General features: G+C 43.5%; 1 protein-coding gene and 1 long non-coding RNA gene across 16 annotated transcripts in view; both read left to right on the top strand.

Moving 5' to 3' along the window:
* LOC308593083 (uncharacterized protein) overlaps positions 1 to 19,587 on the top strand; it is a 31,136-nt gene extending 11,549 nt beyond the window's left edge. For 8 of the 15 annotated variants that reach the window (XR_014010676.1, XR_014010677.1, XR_014010678.1 and 5 more), the window contains 2 exons: positions 230 to 312; positions 7,932 to 8,136. Coding sequence is in view for 1 of the 15 variants with exons in the window: in XM_081205312.1 (XP_081061438.1) it covers positions 230 to 312; positions 2,944 to 3,016; positions 9,872 to 9,896; positions 14,433 to 14,478 (227 nt within the window). In the remaining 14 variants the exon portion in view is untranslated. Of the gene's footprint in view, positions 1 to 229; positions 313 to 2,943; positions 3,134 to 7,931; positions 8,137 to 9,871; positions 9,897 to 14,432; positions 16,672 to 17,059 lie in introns of those variants that run through there. The other 7 variants (XR_014010671.1, XR_014010673.1, XR_014010675.1 and 4 more) reach the window with 4 other exon arrangements.
* LOC308593222 overlaps positions 1 to 20,062 on the top strand; it is a 165,087-nt gene extending 145,025 nt beyond the window's left edge. The window contains exon 2 of the long non-coding RNA XR_014010865.1: positions 18,434 to 20,062. This is a non-coding gene — a long non-coding RNA (uncharacterized lncRNA). The remainder of the gene's footprint in view (positions 1 to 18,433) is intronic.
* The last annotated feature ends 1,266 nt before the right edge of the window (positions 20,063 to 21,328 follow it).

The raw sequence follows: 21,328 nt of genomic DNA, 5'->3' as shown, positions 1-21,328 counted from the left end.
TCTTATTATTTTAAAAAAGATGTGAAACTACCTGGGGTTTGGCCTAGGGACATTTTCAACAACTGGTAGATAGGTAATGCATCTTTAGCATGTGGCCTGACAGAAGCAAGACAGTTGATGCAGTTTTACACTTTTTGATTTGCTGTATCTTGAGAGGTGCACAAATATATTTGTATGGGTACTTTAAAGACAGACAACCGGCACTGAAGAATGTATTTCTGTTCTGTAGGATGCAGACTACTGGATGTTGGCTTGTGGCAAGTTGTATTAGAAGACTCCAAGATTCAAGAAAACAGCCCTAACAGTATGTTGGTAAGTTTAGAGGGTGACTTGGAGGTTTGGAAGGTCACTTCACGTGGGGTGGGGTAACAAAAAAGTTTGTCCTCTAAAATTAATAGGGGTACAGTAGGAGGAAGGCGAACAGAGAACCTTCGAAATCAACTTGACAGAGTTGGAACCACTCCACTGAAAAAGTCATATAACAGTTAGTGCCAGAAATGGCCACCTCTGTTCTCGAAAGGCTGAACAATATTAAGAACATTTAAATGTATGAGCATATGGCGTTGCTGCATGTTGTCAAATGGTGGGTCCATGTGTGCCAAATGGCAGTAGAATCTCTCCAGCATCTCTCTCTTTTCCAGCCTTGCTATTTGGACTTTTAATGAAGATGTCAGGATTTTAACCCGGGGCCTTTTATTCACAAAGGTTGTGTTTTACAACTGGGTGGTGGTTGTTCCTTTTGATACGCTAAGTAAAGAAATTGTGCTGAGAGCCCGGCTTCAGCTTTCTGTAAGAAGCAATTAAGGGTTAGAGTGCTTGGCTTGGACTAAGAAGACCCGTGTTCAAATCCTCACCCAGTCATGCAATACACTGGGTGACTTTGTACTGTTTCTTAGCCTTGCCTCTCTTACAAGGTGGTATTACAGACAGAGCATCACTGTGAGTCTATTAATAAAACTTTTAGGAGAAAAGGTATTCCTGCAAATACTCATCATAACAAGCTACTAGCATTTTTTTTTAACTCTTTGGCAAAATATAATCAATTGGGGCTAACAGAATAACAGTATATTAAAATAACTTACAATTGCCACTTCGAGTTAAAATTTGTAAGCTAGGGTTTTAGTTGCGTGGTTGCTAAAAGCAGTTGTGGTCCTTTAAAAGATACAGGAAAAGCCCTGCTCACCCTTTTGAGGCCTTTGAATTTCTGTCTGCTAACTGGCAGAATAGAACCTTGATTGAGATTTTGCATGAGTGGGATGAATGCCGGCTGTTGAAAGCCAGAAACAGATGATCATGATTTGTATCCCTACTTGGAAGTTGCTTCTTAATTGGCAGGCTTGGGCATAATGATGTTCCTAACATCTTTATCATGTAAATGGCCTCTCATGGTTGAATATGTATTGATCTCTTTGGAACGCTCACAGAAGCAGTCTTTCATGTTGAATTACCGGAACTTTGCACTTCAGCCTGAGTTATATTGATGGCTAAAGGACTGCCTCCTTGCTTGCCAGAATGTACGGTTTAAAAGGCAATAGTTCAGCTGCAGACCTGATCAATATCCGGTAACTGCAGCATAGTTGACTCATCTTCTAGGACAGTTTGAATATGAGCATGTTTTGGCGTCATCAGAACGATTGCTGTCATCTGTCCTAGCATGCTGTTCTTCCTTCCAGCAAGCCACTGAGATGGTGCAGGGAAAGATGAGTAAGGCTCCAAAAGGCTGCTTTTTGCCACACTTGGATTAGGGTAGTACAGTGCTTCCCAATTTCTGCACAGCAGCTTGGATGTCAAGGTGCCCTGCAGGATATATATGCTCTACAGGTAACAGATTATTCCTGGCTTTATCTTGCAGACTTCTTGATTGCCAGCCACTGTGCATCTTGGTTTTTATTGCTATAATCTGCCCTAGCAGGGATTAATCTAGGGTGATAAATCTTGATAAAGGATGTCCAGCTTCTGTAAAATCTAGGCCTATTATGTTCTTCTGCCATGTTTCGTGAGCTAGGGGGTTTAGTTTTGTTCTGCAAACATGCCTCTTTGCATGTAGTCAGGCGTCATAGTTGGCCATCACAGTTATAGAGCTCATACGATCATAGAAATGCATTGGAATTGGAAGGGACCCTGAGGATCATCTAATCTAACCCCCTGCAATGCGGGAATATGCAGCTGTCCCATAAAGGGATCAAACCTACAACCTTGATGTTATCAGCACCATGCTCTAACCAATTGAGCTTTGTGGACTATCAAATGTGCAAGTTTATAAAAGTTTACAAATTGCACCCCAAAGGGGACTTGTAATAAACAGATATTCATTCCTTTAGTTATAACTTGACATTGTTTTTCTTCTCTTTGTGATTGAAATTGTGTAAGTTGGCGCAGCTAGATGACCGTTGGATCCTTTTCCAACTCCACAATTCTATCATTTTAAATTGATTAAAATTTGGTAAGACTTCCAGTGGCTATGTTGAAATTGCCTTTGGGACCAGATTTGGCAGGTGGGTTGCCTGTTGGTGATTTCTCAGATAGAGAGTGGCATTCTTGTTATGCAGTTGATAAACTTTATAACAAGAATGCCACTCTCTATCTCAGGTGGCCAACAGGCAACCCACCTTTTTTATTATAGGAATCCTAATAACGTTGGGCATCTATTGCTTATTCACATTGACTTATCTCCCAAGAAAATCTGTAAATCTCAAACAGAGATACAATTACTCAGACCACTCTGTGGTCCAAAACCTTGTGTCTCAAATGTCATCCTGTGTTGTGGCCAGTTCCCATAGCATTTTTTTCCCAAAGAACAGAGTGCTCTTTTATTCATTTTATTGTAGCTGACACCAGGTCTCACTTTTATTTCCACAATTGCTTTTCTTCTCTAAGCGGGATATGCTACTTAGTTGATTTTCTTTTACTTTCTGTGGCCTTCCTGGTCTTTTCTTCCTTCAGCACTGCTTCAACCATCCTCAACCATCCCCAACCAACTCAGCCTCCTTTTGTTTATCTTCACACATCTCAAAAGGTGGGTTTCTCCTCTGCCTTCAGGCTGCCTTTGTCGCTGCCTTGTTGGACCTTGATATTCTTCTACAAACTCTGTACATCACTTTATGATGCCATGGAAGGGGACACTCATCTGAAACGAGTACAGTGGTGCCTCGCAAGACGAAAAGAATCCGTTCCGCAAGTCTCTTCGTCTTGCGTTTTTTTCGTCTTGCGAAGCAAGCCCATTAGCAGCTTAGCGCTATTAGCGGCTTAGCGGGCTTAGCGGATCAGCTGATAAGCGGTTTAGCTGCTTAGTGGATCAGCTGATAAGCGGCTTAGCGGATCAGCTGTTAAGCGGCTTAGCGGACCAGCTGATAAGCGGCTTAGCGGATCAGCTGTTAAGCGGCTTAGCGGCTTAGGATCAGCTGATAAGCGGCTTAGTGGCTTGAGAAAAGGGGGGGGGGAGGAAAAAAACCCCGCAGGAACTCGCAAGACATTTTCGTCTTGCAAAGCAAGCCCATAGGAAATTCGTTTTGCGAAGCACCTCCAAAACGGAAAACCCTTTCGACTAGCGGGTTTTCCGTCTTGCGAGGCATTCGTCTTGCGGGGCACCACTGTAGTTGCAACTGGAAACCAATAGGGGAAAATGCTACTAAAATTCCGTATCGTTTATATAAACACCAAACTGGCTGCTCCTATGAATAAAACAGCTTTTCACTCTGATTGTTCAGTAGCACTGTTTCATGTTAAGGAAACTTGCATCCTTTGAGAGCCAAGTCCTTAATAAGAGAGGTCCTAAAACTTGCTTTGGTCATTGATGAGAGGAAATTCAGTCTTCAAATCGCCAAATAACTTTGTTTTTGTACTTCTGTTAAAGATTGTCTGCATACTTGAAATACGAAACGTGCCTGTATAAATGAAAGTGCTACGTAGCAGTTGGGCCAAGAAATGTCTAAAGAAGGGGGTTGTTTCCCCTCTCTCAAATGTTACCATCAAATACAAAAGAGCAGAAGTGCTTTCTGAATCACACTTAGCAGCTGTTGATTCAGATTTAAATGCTTCAGATAATAACCCAAACGCCTGAAGTGGTTATCGGGAAATCAGAAATGCTGGAACATAGGATAAGTGTTTTGGCTTCTGGCTTTGTGAGCACTCGTCAACAATGTTTATAAAGTCCCAAGCTATATGTGACATTAAAAACCCTTCTCAATGACAGGTGTATCTTTAAAAACCCGCAAATAACAGCCCATGGCCCCTGAAAGAACTGTAGCAGATGATGAAGCAAAGTTTATTCCGTGTCCTGTCCCAACAAATATGGTTGATAGGCAAGTGCTATTTGCATTAGGAAGGAATGTTGCTTTCTGATTAAAATAGCAGTTCCGGAAGAGCAATTTTTGCTGGAACCGTGCTGGGTGGAATGGATCAAACTTCACGTCATCACCTACTGAAGTCTCAGGTGGGGGAGGCAGTAACTATTATTTGCAGTTTTCAAAAGATACACACTAGGTTAAACCATTTCATACATTCAAGGGAGTAATCCTATACAAAAGAAGCTGGCGTAAAGCAAGCTGGCGTAAATTAAGCTGGCATAAACTTATAGCAGATCCAAACCCCATTCAGGAGCAAGACTACTTGCAAGGAGCCAGCATAAAATTGCTCCCAAGTGTATCTTAACTTTTTCTTTTCTAAATTAGGCGTGCATCACAATGGCAGGCTTGCACCTGGTCTGCTGTTCCAAGTGTTCCTGCTGTTGTAAGATATGTATAAGAACCACAACAGTGGAGTGTTAGTTTACTGTTGGGAGATCTTCCAGTATCTTGGACTTATTTCCTCTTTGAAAAGGAATGTGTGGGCAGTCCTGGCCAAAAAATGGCAGTGTGGTGTGCCTCTTTCAAACAAACCAGCCTCCATAACCCCTTGCCTTGATTGAACCTGGTGTATCTGCCACTAGTCTCAGACTGGGAAGAAGAAACAGTAGTCAGAGAATTATAGAATTGTAGAGTTGTAAGGGACTCGTGAGTGTCACCCAGTCCAACCACTGAAGTTAATGTGAGAAGGAGTCTTTGCTTTTTGAATAGGTAGCTGTAACTTCTATTTCATATTACTCTTGCATTCTGCATTTAGATTTTGTTGCCCCAAACCGTTCTCAAAATAGTCTCATATTTTTCTTGCAGAAATCTAATTTCTGGAACGCCACATTATCGCCTACTATGTAATTAAAAATAATTAAGTCTTTGAAATTACATATTTTCACTCTCAAAAATAAGGGCCACCATCACACCTCTGTGATTGTCTTCTGCATCTGCTATTGGTGGCAAAATGTCAGTTTCAAAAAGTTATTTTAAAAAGCTATTTAATGAATGGGTGTAATATTTTTATCCAGATTTTCAGTTTGTAATCTGTTAGTGCAGGAACTTTCCCTACTTTTTTCTGTACACTTTATCTAAAGATTTAATTATTTTACACATGGTTTACCACAGATAACATAGGAAGAAGAATGTGTAATAATATATCTGCTTACCGCAAAGGAAGGGCCACTAAGTTCACTGGGACTTTCTCTAAAGAAAGTGTGCACAGGATTGCAGCCGGGGGCCTCTTTCCAGAGTGCTGCCTGAGCTAAGTCTTGCTTGCACCCTGGGACTTCTGTTTCTTCTTCTTTGTCTGTGTGCTTCCAAAATCTGATTGGAGGGTCTCCCAGCCCTCTGGAGATGATCTTGAGTGTGCACAGGGGAGGAAATCTGTTGTGCCCACAGAAGTCTGTTCCATGAGTACAGCTGCAGACTTGGACTGCTTCTTGAGTTACCTGTTAGGAAAAATAAAAAGGAAACCAAAGAAAAAATGCTTTTGAGTAACAACAACAACAACAACAACAACAACAACAACAACAACAATTTATTATTTACACCCCGCCCATCTGGCTGGGCTTCCCCAGCCACTCTGGGCGGCTTCCCAAAAAAATATTAAAATACTGTAATACATCAAACATTAAAAGCTTCCCTAAACAGGGCTGCCTTCAGATGTCTTCTAAAAGTCTAGTAGTTGTTTTTCTCTTTGACATCTGGTGGGAGGGCGTTCCACAGGGAGGGCGCCACTACCAAGAAGGCCCTCTGCCTGGTTCCCTGTAGCTTTGCTTCTCGCAATGAGGGAACCGCCAGAAGGCCCTCGGCGCTGGACCTCAGCATCCGGGCAGAACGATGGGGGTGGAGACGCTCCTTCAGACACACTGGACCAAGGCCATTTAGGGCTTTAAAGGTCAGCACCAACACTTTGAATTGTGCTCGGAAACGTACTGGGAGCCAATGTAGGTCTTTCAAGACCAGTGTTATGTGGTCTCGGCGGCTGCTCCCAGTCACCAGTCTAGCTGCCGCGTTCTGGATTAGTTGTAGTTTCCGGGTCACCTTCAAAGGTAGCCCCACGTAGAGCGCATTGCAGTAGTCCAAGCGGGAGATAACCAGAGCATGCACCACTCTGGCGAGGCAGTCCACAGGAAGATAGGGTCTCAGCCTGCATACCAGATGGAGCTGGTAAACAGCTGCCCTGGACACAGATTTGACCTGTGCCTCCATGGAGAAGTGCGAGTCCAAAATGACTCCCAGGCTGCGCACCTGGTCCTTCAGGGGCACAGTTACCCCATTCAGGACCAGGGAATCCTCCACACCTGCCCGCCTCCTGTCCCCCCAAAACAGTACTTCTGTCTTGTCAGGATTCAACCTCAATCTGTTAGCCGCCATCCAACCTCCAACTGCCTCCAGGCAATTGAATTGTTGACGCTGGGTGTGCTTGGGAGACCCTTAATGAAATTTACACACCTGACTCCCAATTTTACACACACACACAAGCTTGCTTTCCCACATATTGTTGAGTGCAGATGAGACAAGATGACTGTGTTAACAATAAAAATATCTCAGAAGTAAGTCCTCTTAGGTATAGTGGGATTTGATTCTTGTGTAAGAGTGCAAGGATGGCAGGCCTAATGATGAAAAAACATTGCAAGAAGTGATGGCAACTGCTTCTTGCATGCATTTACTGTCTGCTGCAAATTCTTCCTTTGTGTGAAAGGAGAAAGTTCTAATAGTGGCTTCTCATAGAAAGTTTTAAGAGCAGCCAAATTAGTCAAATACCATGTGCTTACCTCTCCGTGAAAAATACCACATTTCTTTCCAGATTTCTAGTTGTGGAATTACTGGTAGAGTGTGTTCTTGGAAATAATTACTGGGGTTTTTTTTTACACTTGGTCCTTAAAATATATAAAATAAAAGGTCAGTTTATTAGACTGCATGTAGTCTCCTCAGTCTAACCTTGACCAAGAACTACTTGTGTACCACCAGCGAGCTATAAATATGAAGACATGGCAAATGATTTGCTTCTGGTCTCCTCATTCTATTTTTTTTTAAAAATGTACACATCTGTGTTTCTTTGTGAGCCTGCTGTTCATGCAGATGTGTTCACTCACCTAGAAAATGCTTAACTGCCGGGTTTCTTTGTGTAGGTGTCTCCTTGTGGATAACTTGTACTATCTCAGTTTTTTGCACTGTTGAAGAAATGGCCCAGTGATTTTGGGGATTAGTTTGCCTTGTTTGATTTAAATGGCAGTCCTATAACTTGTATCCAAGGGTTGCTGAGTAAAGCCTAAAGAGTTGACCTGGATTTCCCCCGAGCATCTTCCCTTTTCTCTTTCCCCCTACCCCCAACTCTTTGGCCGTTACTCAATAATCCTTGGATGGTTCCTCTGTAAACTTGAGTATTTTTTTAATGAACTGCTGTTGTCATTTCCTGTTATTTAACAGGAAGCTTCTACCTGGCAGGTTTAGCAATGATAATTTTTAAAAGAATACAAGTTATAGGACTGTCATTTAAATCAAACATGCCAAACTAACCTAATAACAAATGACGGAATGCTTATTGAAATAGGGCATGCAGCCTTAACAGCTGGTTCCCACCTGGTCTTTTACAAGGTTCATTTGCTCGCCTGACACCTGTTCAGCCAGATGCCTCTTGCGAACGCCTTTGATCGTACTACTGCCAGTGACTGTGAGCCAAGATGCTGCTGATCCCCTTCTGATCCTTCCCTCTGAAGTGTCACCTCGAATTTGGTGGGGGAGCATTGATGAATGGATTGTGTCACTTTTTGTGATCAGAATAAATTTTCCATTTCCAGCATCCAGACTTTTTTTTTTATTGAAAAAATCAGGACCTTTGTTTGATTTAAGGAATGTTGAGTGTTTGTATCTGAGAGCACATGGGTTGGGTTGTTTAGCCTGGAGGTGAGAAGCCTGTGGCCTTCAGATGTTGCTGGACTGCTACCTACCACCAACATTTCCAGTGGTCAGGGATGATGGAAGAATTGTTGGATGACATCTAGAGGGCCATGGGTTTCTCATCTCTGGTTTAGCCTTGCATCAGCTGATTGCGTAGTTAAAGAGGAGACCGAGAGGAGATATGATACCCACTGAATATCTCAAGGACTGTCACATGGAAGATGGAGCAAGCTCCGGCTCTGGAGACTAGTACCTGAACCAATGGATTCAAGTTACAAGAAAGGAGATTCCAACTAAACACTAGAAAGAAGTTTCTGACAGTAAGAGCTGTTCAGCAGAAGAATCGTCTCCCTTGAGAGGTGATGGACTCCCCTTCATTGAAGGTTTTTAAAGCAGAGTTTAGGTGGCCATCTCTCATCCATGATCTAGTTGAGAATCCTGCGTTACAAAGGATAGGACTGCTGGGATTTCATTCCTCCCGTTGCAGGATGTGTGATTGTTTTCATTACATGTCTGTGTTGACATTCTATACTGTTGGAGTCACGAGAAGGGAAGTTCAGTTACACTGTTCCGTTATGTTGCACTTTTGCTTTTCTGCTCTCTCAGAGATGAGAGGAGCCATTATTTATTTTTTTCTGTTTTGTACATAATAAAGTAGCTTAGATATCCACACCTCCAATGCCTAGCTTCTGCTTGGACTCTGCTTATGCATTGCATGCATAGATCTTCAGATATATGTCGCAGAAGCGCATTGGGAAAGAAGAGTGGTGAATCATCCCGAGGGTCACTTGTGGAGGAGAACGCAGCTGCCTGGCATTTTCCAAGTTGGTGCAGAAGCCCAGCGAGGTCCATCTCCGTGTATCCAGGCACCAACAAGGACTAGATAACTCTCAGGGTCCCAACACTTGTGCTTTATGAAATAATAGTAGTTTTTTCCATGGTCCATGGAATTTAACTGAAAGATTTGACTGGGGGGAATGCAATTATTATTTTTTGCACACTTAATGATGGTTTTATTTTAGGGATGGGGAACCTTTTTGGGTTTGTGGGCCAAGTCCTAATCAGGATCAGCCTCACGGGCCAAATTTGACAGGTGAAGCTGCTGGCAACCACACGGTTGTTAGGTGAGCGGAGCTTCACACCTGTCAAAATCCCTTCCACAGCTTTGCAAGTGGCGCTTGCTTCCTTCTTGTTTCTCAGTTCCTACTTGTTCATTCACTCCCAGACTTCCCTATATAGAGGTGAATCTTAGGATAATTAGTGAGAGCTGGAATTCAAGATTCTGCCAGGGGTTTTGGCCCCAACTTGCTCCCTACTGGAGAAAGCTTTAAAACCTGTTTCCTAACGCTTCAACAGAAGCTTGTCAGCTGTATTGGAGGTGCTGAGTCCTCTTTTAAAAAACAAAATCCCACTTTTGCTTACATAAATATTTTGAGTGAGATCCTTTCTGCATAACTTAAACGTTAGTCTTTGAGCGCTTAACTGCTGTGCTTTCTCAACATATGGCAGCTGTGTTATCAAGGGTGATGGATTGCAGTGCTGTCATAATTGGTACCATGAAATGGTTCAGAGGAGATACGGAAATGTGGTGGTGTTTTCTTGTTTTTTAAAATTAACTTTTCTTTTTCTTTTCAAAGGTGGCTTTCTTGCTCCAGATGCACAGTAAGTAGTCTGTAGCTGTAAACATCCCCGACTGGAAGCTGTAAGCTTTAGCTTTCAGTCAGATGTTTGCTGCCACCGGCTATTCATAAACAACGGTGGAAGAAAAAGATCCATTATAACGATACATTATTTTAAGCTGACAGGCATGGAGGGGTTGTCTTAACACTTTTTAAATAGATGCCAGGGATTTGAACATGGGGTCTTCTGTATTCAAAGCATGCGTTCTTGCCCATTTCCCCCCTCCCTCATTTTTCCTAAACCTTCTTTGCATTTTCTGCCTTAGAGCCTGCCCTTTTGCACAAACACACGTATACAAAGGGGTGCAGTATACATATTATTTAGTAATATTTTATCTATCCATTTTAATGGGACGCGGGTGGCGCTGTGGACTAAACCACAGAGCCTAGGGCTTGCCGATCAGAAGGTTGGCGGTTCAAATCCCCGCGAAGGGGTGAGCTCCTGTTGTTCAGTCCCTACTCCTGCCAACCTAGCAGTTTGAAAGCACGTCAAAGTGCAAGTAGATAAATACCGTATTTTTCGCCCTATAGGACATACTTTTCCCCCTCCAAAAATGAAGGGGAAATGTGTGTGCGTCCTATGGGGCGAATGCAGGCTTTCGCTGAAGCCTGGAGACCCCTCTCGCTCTCCAGGCTTCAGGAGAGCTCCACCGCCAGACCCACAAGCTGGGGGACAGCAGGGAGGCGGAACGTCACCATCCCGCTGTCCCCCGACTTTGTGAGAAGGCTGGCGGGGGGGGGGGAAGCCTGCTCCTCCCCATCGCCAGCCCCGCAAACTCGGGGGACAGCGGGGAGGCGCAGCGCGCCATCCCGCTGTCTGCCGACCTGGTTTGGAAGCTGGCAGAAGGCTTCCTCCTCCCCCAGCCCCGCAAGCTCCCAGAGCCATGCCGAAGCTGCACGCAGCTTCGGCATGGCTCTGCGTCCTGTTCTGGGGGCTGGGGTCGGGGGAAGCTCGGGCTTGCGGAGAGCTTCCTGTTCTGGGAGCTGGGGTCGGGGGAAGCTCGGGCTTCCCCCGCCCCAGCCCCGCGCCTGGGGGGGGGGGAAATAATGTTTTCCCCTTTATCCCCCCCCCAAAATCTAGGTGCGTCCTATGGGCCGGTGCATCCTATAGGGCGAAAAATACGGTAGGTACCGCTCCGGTGGGAAGGTAAACGGTGTTTCCGTGCGCTGCTCTTGTTTGCCAGAAGCGGATTAGTCATGGTGGCCACATGACCCGGAAGTTGTACGCCGGCCCCCTTGGCCAATAAAGCGAGATGAACGCCATGACCCCAGAGTCGTCCGCGACTGGACCTAAATACCTTTACGTTAACCATCTAAAAAGGCAGGAATGCAAGGGACAAGAAATGCAGGATTCTCAGGAAGCACCCTGTTTTGCACGACATCCTTGTGATGTCATATGTGACATCCATGTATATGTGCTTGAGCAGGCTATCCCCCACCTAAATGCCAAAAATGCACTGAAAGGACAGACTGCGGCTTTTTGCCATTACGGGCTCCTTTTTAGATTACATCAATTATATTTATTCCTCCACTATGTATAGCAGGCCAGCAACTAGGATTTATAATAACCAACAAAAATGCTTTGCTCTTGTTTGTCAGAAGTAAAGCCTCTCGAGTGTCAATCAGCAGTTTTTAAAATAGTTGATTGTTTCTTACTGGTATTCACAATAAGCCTTTAGACATGACTGTAAGTTGTGATGATAGGGAGAGGGTATACTTTATTGCTACAAACAAGAATTCTTCAGTGTTCTCGCTTTTAGATGTCTAAATATCAATATGATGCTTACCTTTCAGATACTCTTCTTAGAACAGTTCTAAAAAAAATATGTTTCATTCTTGGCATTTCATTCTTGAAGTGGATTTATTTACTCTCACATATGCTCTTACCAGCTGAAGTGGCCATATTGTTATCCTGTTTTGTTTGTTCTTTATTTTCACCTCCTTCGTGGCAGCACTAGAGTGTTAATCTTGCCATTCCATTTGCTCTCCGGCTCAGATCATTTCGAAACCTGCTTTGTGAATTGGAGTGTCACCTGAGCCAATTGAGTACTGGTGTTAATAATGGCTGCAATTCTAAAACTGGAGCTGTTGTGAGTCTGCAAAATCAGACACTGTGCTTGTGCTATGTACAACCACGAGCTGTTGACACACCTGTTGTCTCAACGGAGTGAGGGCTGCAGGAACACGATGCACTAAGCTTGCTGAAACACACAAGCTCCTTCTCTGCTCCATTGCATAGATGGGATGTCTCTCTACTTGAGGTTGCTGGAGGAAGGCATGGTAGTATATGTAGAAAAGATTATCTGCCCAGTCAAGTGGCATTTACACACCTTATTTGTATAATAACCAGTTGATGGGCTAGGTCAGGTTTTCCCAAACTCAAGTCTCCAGCTGTTTTTGGAATATAACTCCCAGCATCCCTAGCTAGCAGGACCAATGGTCAAGGATGATGGGAACTGGAGACCCAACTGGAGACCCAAGTTTGGGGAACCCTGGGCTAGATAATACTTTTTTTAATATATATGAAGAAACAGGTTTCTAATACAGTTAGCTTTCCTGGAAGGTTGCTGAAGGTCACTTTCCCCAGCCTCCTACATGCATGCAGGCTCCACAAATCCCAAACAAAAACATGGTTCATTCAGATAGTTTCTCAGTAAGGCTCTAAGGGCCATTGTTCCCAGGGCAGGCCTAAAAGGAAAATCCAGATGACTGAAGCAAGTGAAATGAGCCATGTGTTACTGGAGAAGGCTTTAAAAAAAGAAGACAAAACAATTGCTGATCATTCTTTAGATGGGGTATTCCTTATCAGCTTGAAATATGAACATTAGCTAGGCAGTTGAAATAATAATAATAATAATAAAAATAAAAATATGATCCAGTAGCACCTTAAAGGGTAAAGGGACCCCTGACCATTAGGTCCAGTCGTGGCCGACTCTGGGGTTGTGGCGCTCATCTCGCTTTATTGGCCGAGGGAGCCGGCGTACAGCTTCCGGGTCACGTGGCCAGCATGACTAAGCCGCTTCTGGCAAACCAGAGCAGTGCATGGAAACTCTGTTTACTTTCCCGCCGGAGCGGTCCCTATTTATCTACTTGCACTTCGATGAGCTTTCGAACTGCTAGGTTGGCAGGAGCAGGGACTGAGCAACGGGAGCTCACCCCGTTACGGGGATTCGAACCGCCAACCTTCTGATCAGCAAGTCCTAGGCTCTGTGGTTTAACCCACAGCGTCACCCGCGTCCCTATAGTAGCACCTTAGAGACCAACTAAATTTGTTCTGGGTATAAGCTTTTGTGTGCATGCACACTTCTACCCAGAACAAACTTACCGTAGTTGGCCTCTAATGTGCTACTTGACAGTTTTTAATTTTTTTAATTTATTTCGACTGCGTCAGACCAACACGGCTACCTACCTGAATCTATTAACTATGCAGAAATCGATGGCAAGACCAATATACCAAGCTCCTCACCCACCAATGAGTTTTCTTAGCTTACTTCAAGGTGCTTGTGTGCACACATGAAAGCAAACACAATGCCTTTGTAGATTCAGGTAGGTAGCCGTGTTGGTCTGACACAGTCTAAATAAAAAAATAAAATAAAAATTGTCCAGTAGCACCTTAGAGACCAACTAAGTTAGTTCTGGGTATAAGCTTTCGTGTGCATGCACACTTCTTCAGATGTATATCTGAAGAAGTAGTATCTGATGGTATCTGAAGAAGTGTGCATGCACACGAAAGCTTATACCCAGAACTAACTTAGTTGGTCTCTGAGGTGCTACTGGACAATTTTTTTATTTACAATGCCTTTGTGATAACCCTTGTGTCATAAGCTGGTTGGGATCCTATGAAGTATGCAAACAGTTCTGTGTCTAAGGGGCTTTGAAACTTGCTCTTATGAACATAGGATCACTGACTCAAATGGCAAGCAAAATTGAGGGGACTTTTTAAAAGCAATTTGTATTATGGCAGAGGAATGCTCTGTTTAGAGATATGAAAGTAAAGTCCTACTGAGATTACTCAAACTCTTGGATGAATCTCAAGTAGCTGTTTGGATCCCTGCTGCAATGTGCAAGCAATTAATCTTTTAATTTTCACCTCAGCTATGCTTTAAATTCAAATTTCTGGGAGATTGTAAGGGAATGTCAATAAGATATATTATTCGCATCATGATGGAATAGTATGACCACCGTCCGCTTCCTTTTATTACCTCTTGTGGTTTTTATTCCCTTATTTTTAAATCTTTGCTTGTTCTTTGAACAATAAAAACTTAACATGCCATTAACAGAAAAAGGTAAAAAAAAAACCCACAACACTTTACAGACATGTGCTGTTCAAAAGCAATGTGTCCTAGTTGAGATTTTAACTCCCTTAAAAGTTCTGGCTTGAGCAAGGGGGATTTAAGGATGGAAAGTAATGTTGATTCTCTCCATTGCATTCAGTGCACCTGGTATCTTGAAATATTGAGGTATGGACTCCTTTGAAGTGCATCAATGTTGTGTTCACATTGTTATCCCTGATTCTTAGTTCATGTAAACATCCTACACTCAGCTCTAACAGACGGAAAGGCTGAGAGGTGGGTGTTTACTTCAACTGATTTGGAAAATCTGCCTTCCTGAATAATCAAGCCATGAAACCGGATGGACTGCGGGAGAGGGCAACCGTCAACTGTGCTGATTCCCACCTCATTTGAATAAATGCAGCCTCCAATTATCTGTGAAAGTGGTAATCCATAAAATAGTTTGTCTTCGGTTTTGTGTAATACTGTGTGTGTATTTGCCCTAGCAACCTTTTGTGCCAGTGGTTTGCTTCAAGATCTACGCTGAAGGCCTGTTTTCAAAATTTCCCTTTCATCTGCTGTAAACCAATTCCAAATAGTTTACTATAAGGAGGGATGCATGCAGTCTGACACAAGGCAAAGCGGTGGTTGGTCTTAAACACAATAGTCAATGTATGTGGAATGCCATATCTGTGCAAAAAAACTTGCATTTTCAATGTGACCTTGATATAGTTCCAGTTCATGTCCTTGGTGTGCCTGTCTATTCTCTCCAAAGATGGAAGAAATAGTCCATATTGTAGGGAATGCTCAAGCAAGAACTGAAACAAGTCCAAAAGGACACTTTGGTTAGCTAATATAATTGAAGTGTTGCTTGCCACTATGATGCTGTATTGCAAGTGACAAGTAGCTCATTTTAAAAGCATCTTAAGTAGTGTGGGATCTCTTTATTAAAATGTAAGTTTCTACCTGAAATCTACAAACCATTTGTGCTGAAATAGACTGCAGTGAGCACTGGTTAGCTGAAAGCTGAGGTCATAGCTGTCAACCTTCTCTTTTTTTGCAGGAAATTCCCTTATTCCAGCACCGTTTCCCGCTGCTATCCCGGATTGTTAGATATCCTGTAGACTGTCCCCTGGACAGGTGAGGCTGCCGATCCCTTATTTTCGAGGCTGTTGATCCCTTATTTTCAAATCTGAACGTTGGCAGCTATGGCTGAGGTTGAGTTGTAGATGGTTGCTGGTGATTTCCATCTCAAAAGTTATGGAGCATGCACATTGTTTTGCTTTCTCATTGACCGTATTTGTGCATTTGTCATCTTCACAGGACTGCTGCACTGCATCAAACTTAATTTCTCATGCTAGAGAAAGGCTGTTTCCAGGCAGGTCTTGACTTTGACCTGCCCTGGTGGTATAAATTTGTAGTAACTACTGTCTTCCTTACCAGTTTGTAGTGCCAGTTAAAAATTCTAATAGTACCAAAAAAGAAGAAGTAAAGATAATGAACTTAAAAGACAACACGGCCATTCATACTGGGGGTTTGGTGATCCTGCTGCTAGCTCTGCATTATCTCGCCTGTGTTCCTTCTGCTTATCCCATTAACCCCAATGACGGCTCAAAATACCAGCCCAGTCTCTTTGTGAATATATGCATGCTGAATGCAACACCCCCCCCCCCCGTGGCAAAGTGCCCTTATTGACTTCAGAGAAATGAAAGATTTTGTGCAAAGCCCGGCAAACTAGGGAGATGGCCTGTGTGTACATGTCTTTGCCAGTAACCTCAGCAGAACACAATGTGAGGCTTGTGGTTGAAGTTCCATGGGCATTACAAGTCTAGGGGAAAGGACAAAATTGGCTTCTGAAGAGGATGGAGAGATTTAATTAGCAGATCTATACTCATCCAGGGGGAAATTGCAGAAGAAATGAGTTTTGAAACAGTGCAGTGTTAAGATCATTATGCATTCCCATGTGGATTTTTTTTTTATAAAAAATATATGCGTATTTTAGAAATTAGTTCCTCCCAAGAAAGGTATACTATTTCCCCTCTTATACGTAACTAGCTTTCCATGGTAGCCACAACAGGAAAACCTCCCTCTGACAGTTGATTATAGCTTGCATAAGATCACAGTTGATTTCCCGGCTTGTACTCTTATCTTGTGTTTCAAAACCAAGCCTAAACCCTGAAACCTGAGCTTGTCTGTTGACATAACCTGAAGCTGATTTTTCTGTTTACCTACAGGCAGGCTGGATAGGTGAGTGCCTTTCATTTATCCAGGGTATGGTCTTACTGGAAATGTCACTCCCCATTGCCTCTCGTTGGGGGTCATCCTAACACCACACCTTGAATACCACAGTAATTGTCCCAGTAATTGTCCAATAGCTCCTGTTGTAATAAAAATTAAGGCCACCTTATGTAACTTAAACTAACCAGATGCAGGTGCATTAAACTGGCTCATTTGCTTGGGAGATATCAGAAGCACCTAAGGAAAGCTGTGCAGGATCATAGAATCATAGAGTTGGAATAGACCACAAGGGCCATCGAGTCCAACCCCCTGGCAAGCAGGAAACACCATCAGAGCACTCCTGACATGGTTGTCAAGCCTCTGCTCCAAAGAAGGAGACTCCACCACACTCCTTGGCAGCAAATTCCACTGTCGAACAGCTCTTACTGTCAGGAAGTTCTTCCTAATGTTTAGGTGGAATCTTCTTTCTTGTAGTTTGGATCCATTGCTCCGTGTCCGCTTCTCTGGAGCAGCAGAAAACAACCTTTCTCCCTCCTCTATGTGACATCCTTTTATATATTTGAACATGGCTATCATATCACCCCTTATCACCCCTTAACCTCCTCTTCTCCAGGCTAAACATGCCCAGCTCCCTTAGCCTTAGGATGAGGCCAAAAGGCCCACCTAGTCCAAAATCCCGTTCTCACAGTGCCCAACTAGATGCCGGTGGGAAGCCCACAAGCGGAACCTGAGAGCAACAATGCTCTTTCCTCTTTGAATACCACTTGCTGCAAATCACAAGGCTCACTGGAGGTGGAGTACAGCCATAATGGCTAGCATAACCTCATCCTCCATGAATTCATCTAATTTTCTAAAGCCATCCAAGTTAGTGGTCATCATTAGCTCTCGTGGAAGCAAATTCCGCATTTTAATTGTGCGCTGTGAGAAGAAGCTATTTCTTGTGCTAAACAGAGACTTGGCTTCATTAGATGAGTTCTGGAATTATAGAAACTCTGCCTGCATGGTTGTCACAACACGCTAACAATATATTATTTGGCCTGCCATGGTAGTGATAGCAGTGTTGAAGACTCACTTAACACAGTGAGTCTTCATTCAGTGACCATGTTGAAAAGATTTGTCCTGCCCTTCGTGCATTTTTGTCTGGACTCGGGTTTTCTACCGTTAAGTTTTACAAAGCCAGCAGCATTTGCAGAGGGTGTACTGAATATATTTATGACCTTAAGTCGCTCCTCGTTGAAGCTGGCAAGCCTTTTAGTCTGGAGGAGTCAGTGGCATGAAGGTCCCTTTTATATTCTGAGGTTCCTGTAAAATACAGAAGCAAGCAATGTGATTTAAACTGCCTTGCAGCTGTAAACTGTGATTTCCCCAGAAGGTTCGTCATCCGGCAGAACAAGTTTTGCCACCTTTGACACATAGCTTCAGAGGGCATAGGAGGAGGGGCAGAAAGTGTCAACAGGTTGCAGTAAGCAAGGAGAAGTTGTTCTCCCTTAAGCAGCGGTGCATTGATGCACAGCCTTATTAAGTCTTGTCAGCTGTATTAAAGAGAAACCTCATTTCTCAGAAGAGTATGCCAGACAGTCAACACTGCTGTGTGTTCTGGCTGTCAAGGGCTAGAGAGTGCCATTGGGTGACCTTTCCAGCTTGACTGAGGCAGCATTTTCCAGGCTTCAGAACCCTGGTGCAGCAGCAAGTGCAAAAGTAGTGACACATAATTAGCTCTGTAGTAGATGCAAAATAAGATGATAAGCCAGTAGAAATGTTTTTGCTTTTAACTATGTGAATGTGTGTATATGACGCGGGTGGCACTGTGGGTTAAACCACAGAGCCTAGGGCTTGCCGATCAGAACGTCGGTGGTTCGAATCCCTGTGGCGGAGTGAGGTCCCGTTGCTCGGTCCCTGCTCCTGCCAACCTAGCAGTTCGAAAGCACGTCAAAGTGCAAGTAGATAAATAGGTACCGCTCCGGCGGGAAGGTAAACGGCGTTTCCGTGCGCTGCTCTGGCTTGCCAGAAGTGGCTTAGTCATGCTGGCCACATGACCTGGAAGCTGTACGCCGGCTCCATTGGCCAATAAAGCGAGATGAGCGCTACAACCCCAGAGTTGGCCACGACCGGACCTAATGGTCAGGGGTCCCTTTACCTTTACCTATGTGTGTATATATGTGTGTGTGGGGGGGTGAAAACTGCTGGCTCTGGGCTGCCGAGCAGGGTGCCTTTTTTAAAAAAAAGTGAGATTCCCACATTTATTAAAACGTTGCCACCCTAAGCTTCTTCAGGAAGAAAAGCGGGACAGAAATCAAATAAGTAATTTCTGCTCCTTCAAGCGGATTCCTGGTGGTGTAGAGGCTGGCAGAGAGCACAATCTATAGGCATTTTGTGGCTGAGACCCAAGGTGGTTAGCAGTATGGGAACAGGATTGTTTAGCTCAGTCATGAGAAGGAGATGGCTTTGAAGAGGCATAATCCCATTTTGTAAAATATTATTAATAAAGCTAGGCCCCTCTGGATGCAATTTTATTTGTGAACCCCAATATTTATCCTGCCTGACACTGAAGGCCCAAGATCTTTAGCCTCTAGTGCTGCTTGAGTTGTGCTAGGTGGGTCACACCCACCTGGATTTTGTTCTCCCCCCCCCCAACCTTCCAGCTTTCGTCTTGCCTGTAACTGGGAATGGGTGGGCGCCCCTGGTCCACCCAATTTAAAATGTTCTTGGGGATTGTTTATGCAAGGAGCTGTCCAGCCCCACAGAGATGCTGAACGCCTATGTGGCTAAATTCAGCCCACTTTGCCTTGACTACTGTATTGATCCTGGACTGATCTAAGATAACTAAATAAGAGTGATATATACAGTGGTACCTCAGGTTAAGTACTTAATTCGTTCCGGAGGCCCGTTCTTAACCTGAAGCACCACTTTAGCTAATGGGACCTCCTGCTGCTGCCGGAGCCCAATTTCTGTTCTCATCCTGAAGCAAAGTTCTTAACCTGAAGCACTATTTCTGGGTTAGCGGAGTCTGTAACCTGAAGCGTATGTTACCTGAGGTACCACTGTACCTTCTTAAGGTTTTAAGCACTGCCTGTTTATTACAGAACTTGAGAATATTGGAAGTTTGTTTCTTTGTTGGACAATGCCGAGCTATCACTTGTATAAATAAATATTCTGGATGTAAAATTTTAGGCTGGCTGGTCACTTATTTACATTCAAGTTATAAGCTGGTTTTGTTGTACTGAGAATTTGGCATGGTTTAGCAGGGTCTGAAGCTGAAAAAGGGCATGCATGAATACCCATGAGGCATTCTGCCCTGAAAAAAACAAGCTAGTTTATTTTTGAGCCTTATCTTGTACTTAAATATATGAAAACAACTGATGGTGGTGTTAATCTCCCTAGAATAACTTTCTTGGGTCACTATCTTAGCCTAACCTACCTCACAAGATAGTGAGCCCAGGTGTCAATGTTTATATTAAGCATTTGGGTGGGGTACATAAAATTAAACCTGAGTTACATTGTCTACAACAAAAAATGTCTCAAACTGAATGTAATTGATTTGTTTGTAGGATTGTACGATTTAAAAACAGCAACACTGAATGTATTTTTGTTACTTCTGGAAATTTTTTCAATAAAAACATATTTTTTTAAAAAACAGTAACAGTATTTGTTGCTACTATTTCCTTCTGGGTAGGCGCATTACTGCCCAGTCACAGTTAGACTAAAATCCCGAGTTTCTTAATTCTCCTAGTTTTTTACCAATGGTAGCTTGTTGTGACTTGTTTGCAAAGCATTTTAAGGATAAAATTTCCTGCATCTGCCAGGACCTTGACTCCAGTTACAGCAGAGGAATCTTGAGAGGTGCCCAGAACACCGTCTAGTTCTGTTGTGTTGGATGAGTTTCAGTTAGTAAGGCTCAAGGATGTGGATCAGGTGCTTGGATGGGTCAAGGTGATCACTTGCACTCTGAATCCTTGCACATCTTGGCTGATAAAAACCAGCGAGGAAGGAGCAGCTGGTTGGGCCAGGTAGGAGATTAATGCCTCCCTGTGAGAAGGGATGGTCCCTGTCTGCTTGAAGAAGGCAGCGGTAAAATAAGTATCAGTAAATAAAATTTAAAACAAAACGAAAAGAGAAACCCTCACTGGATTTGGAATATCTAAGTAATTACCAGCCAGCTACCAATATCCCCTTGGGCAAGTTTCTTGAGCAGGTGGTCGTGGGCCAGATCCAGGTGCTCTTGGAGGAAAATGATTTTCTGGATCCATTTCAGTTGGGGTTTCGGCCTGGTTTTGGCACAGAAACTACTTCGGTCACCTGGTATGATGATCTCTGTCTGGAGAGAGAGACTGGGGAAATGTCTTAGTTGATTTTCCCCAACCTCTCTGTGGCTTTTGAGTTACACTTAATTCCGTGTATTGCAACCTAAGCCCATTGGAATGGTTCTTCACTCTGGGAAATGTATAGTACAATCTTCGCTTTCGTGTGCAATGTCCATACAGTCACAACTGTCTTTAAGTTGTGCATACTATATTTATTTTGGCGCATTGTACTTTTTTCTGGCTGATTCTTCAGGACCAGATTTATTAGGGCCCGTGCTTTTGAGGAAGCGTCACACTTCCCCTCCTGAAATGTGGAACAGTACTTCCTCAAAATCGCTCATTTCTTTTTAAAACAAAACAAAACAGAATGTTAGTTGTAAGTAACCCCATTCAAACCAATGGAAGAAAACACAGCTATTAATGGGACCTATAATGGAAGATTGAGCATGTTTACCTAGAAGCAAGTTTCACTACCCAGTGTCAGTATGCTGGAGTAAAGCCTAGCTTACGGCAGGAGACGCAGCTATTCATTTCTCTTGACATCCATCTGTTTTTACACTCAAGTACCTCATTAAGATAAATCTGTTCACTCTTTCTCATCCCAG

Source organism: Podarcis bocagei (genome assembly GCF_964188305.1).
Source record: "Podarcis bocagei genome assembly, chromosome: 8".
Classification (NCBI taxonomy): domain Eukaryota; kingdom Metazoa; phylum Chordata; class Lepidosauria; order Squamata; family Lacertidae; genus Podarcis; species Podarcis bocagei.
The sequence above is the reverse complement of the archived record's forward strand: the minus strand, read 5'-3'. Positions and strand labels throughout refer to the sequence as shown.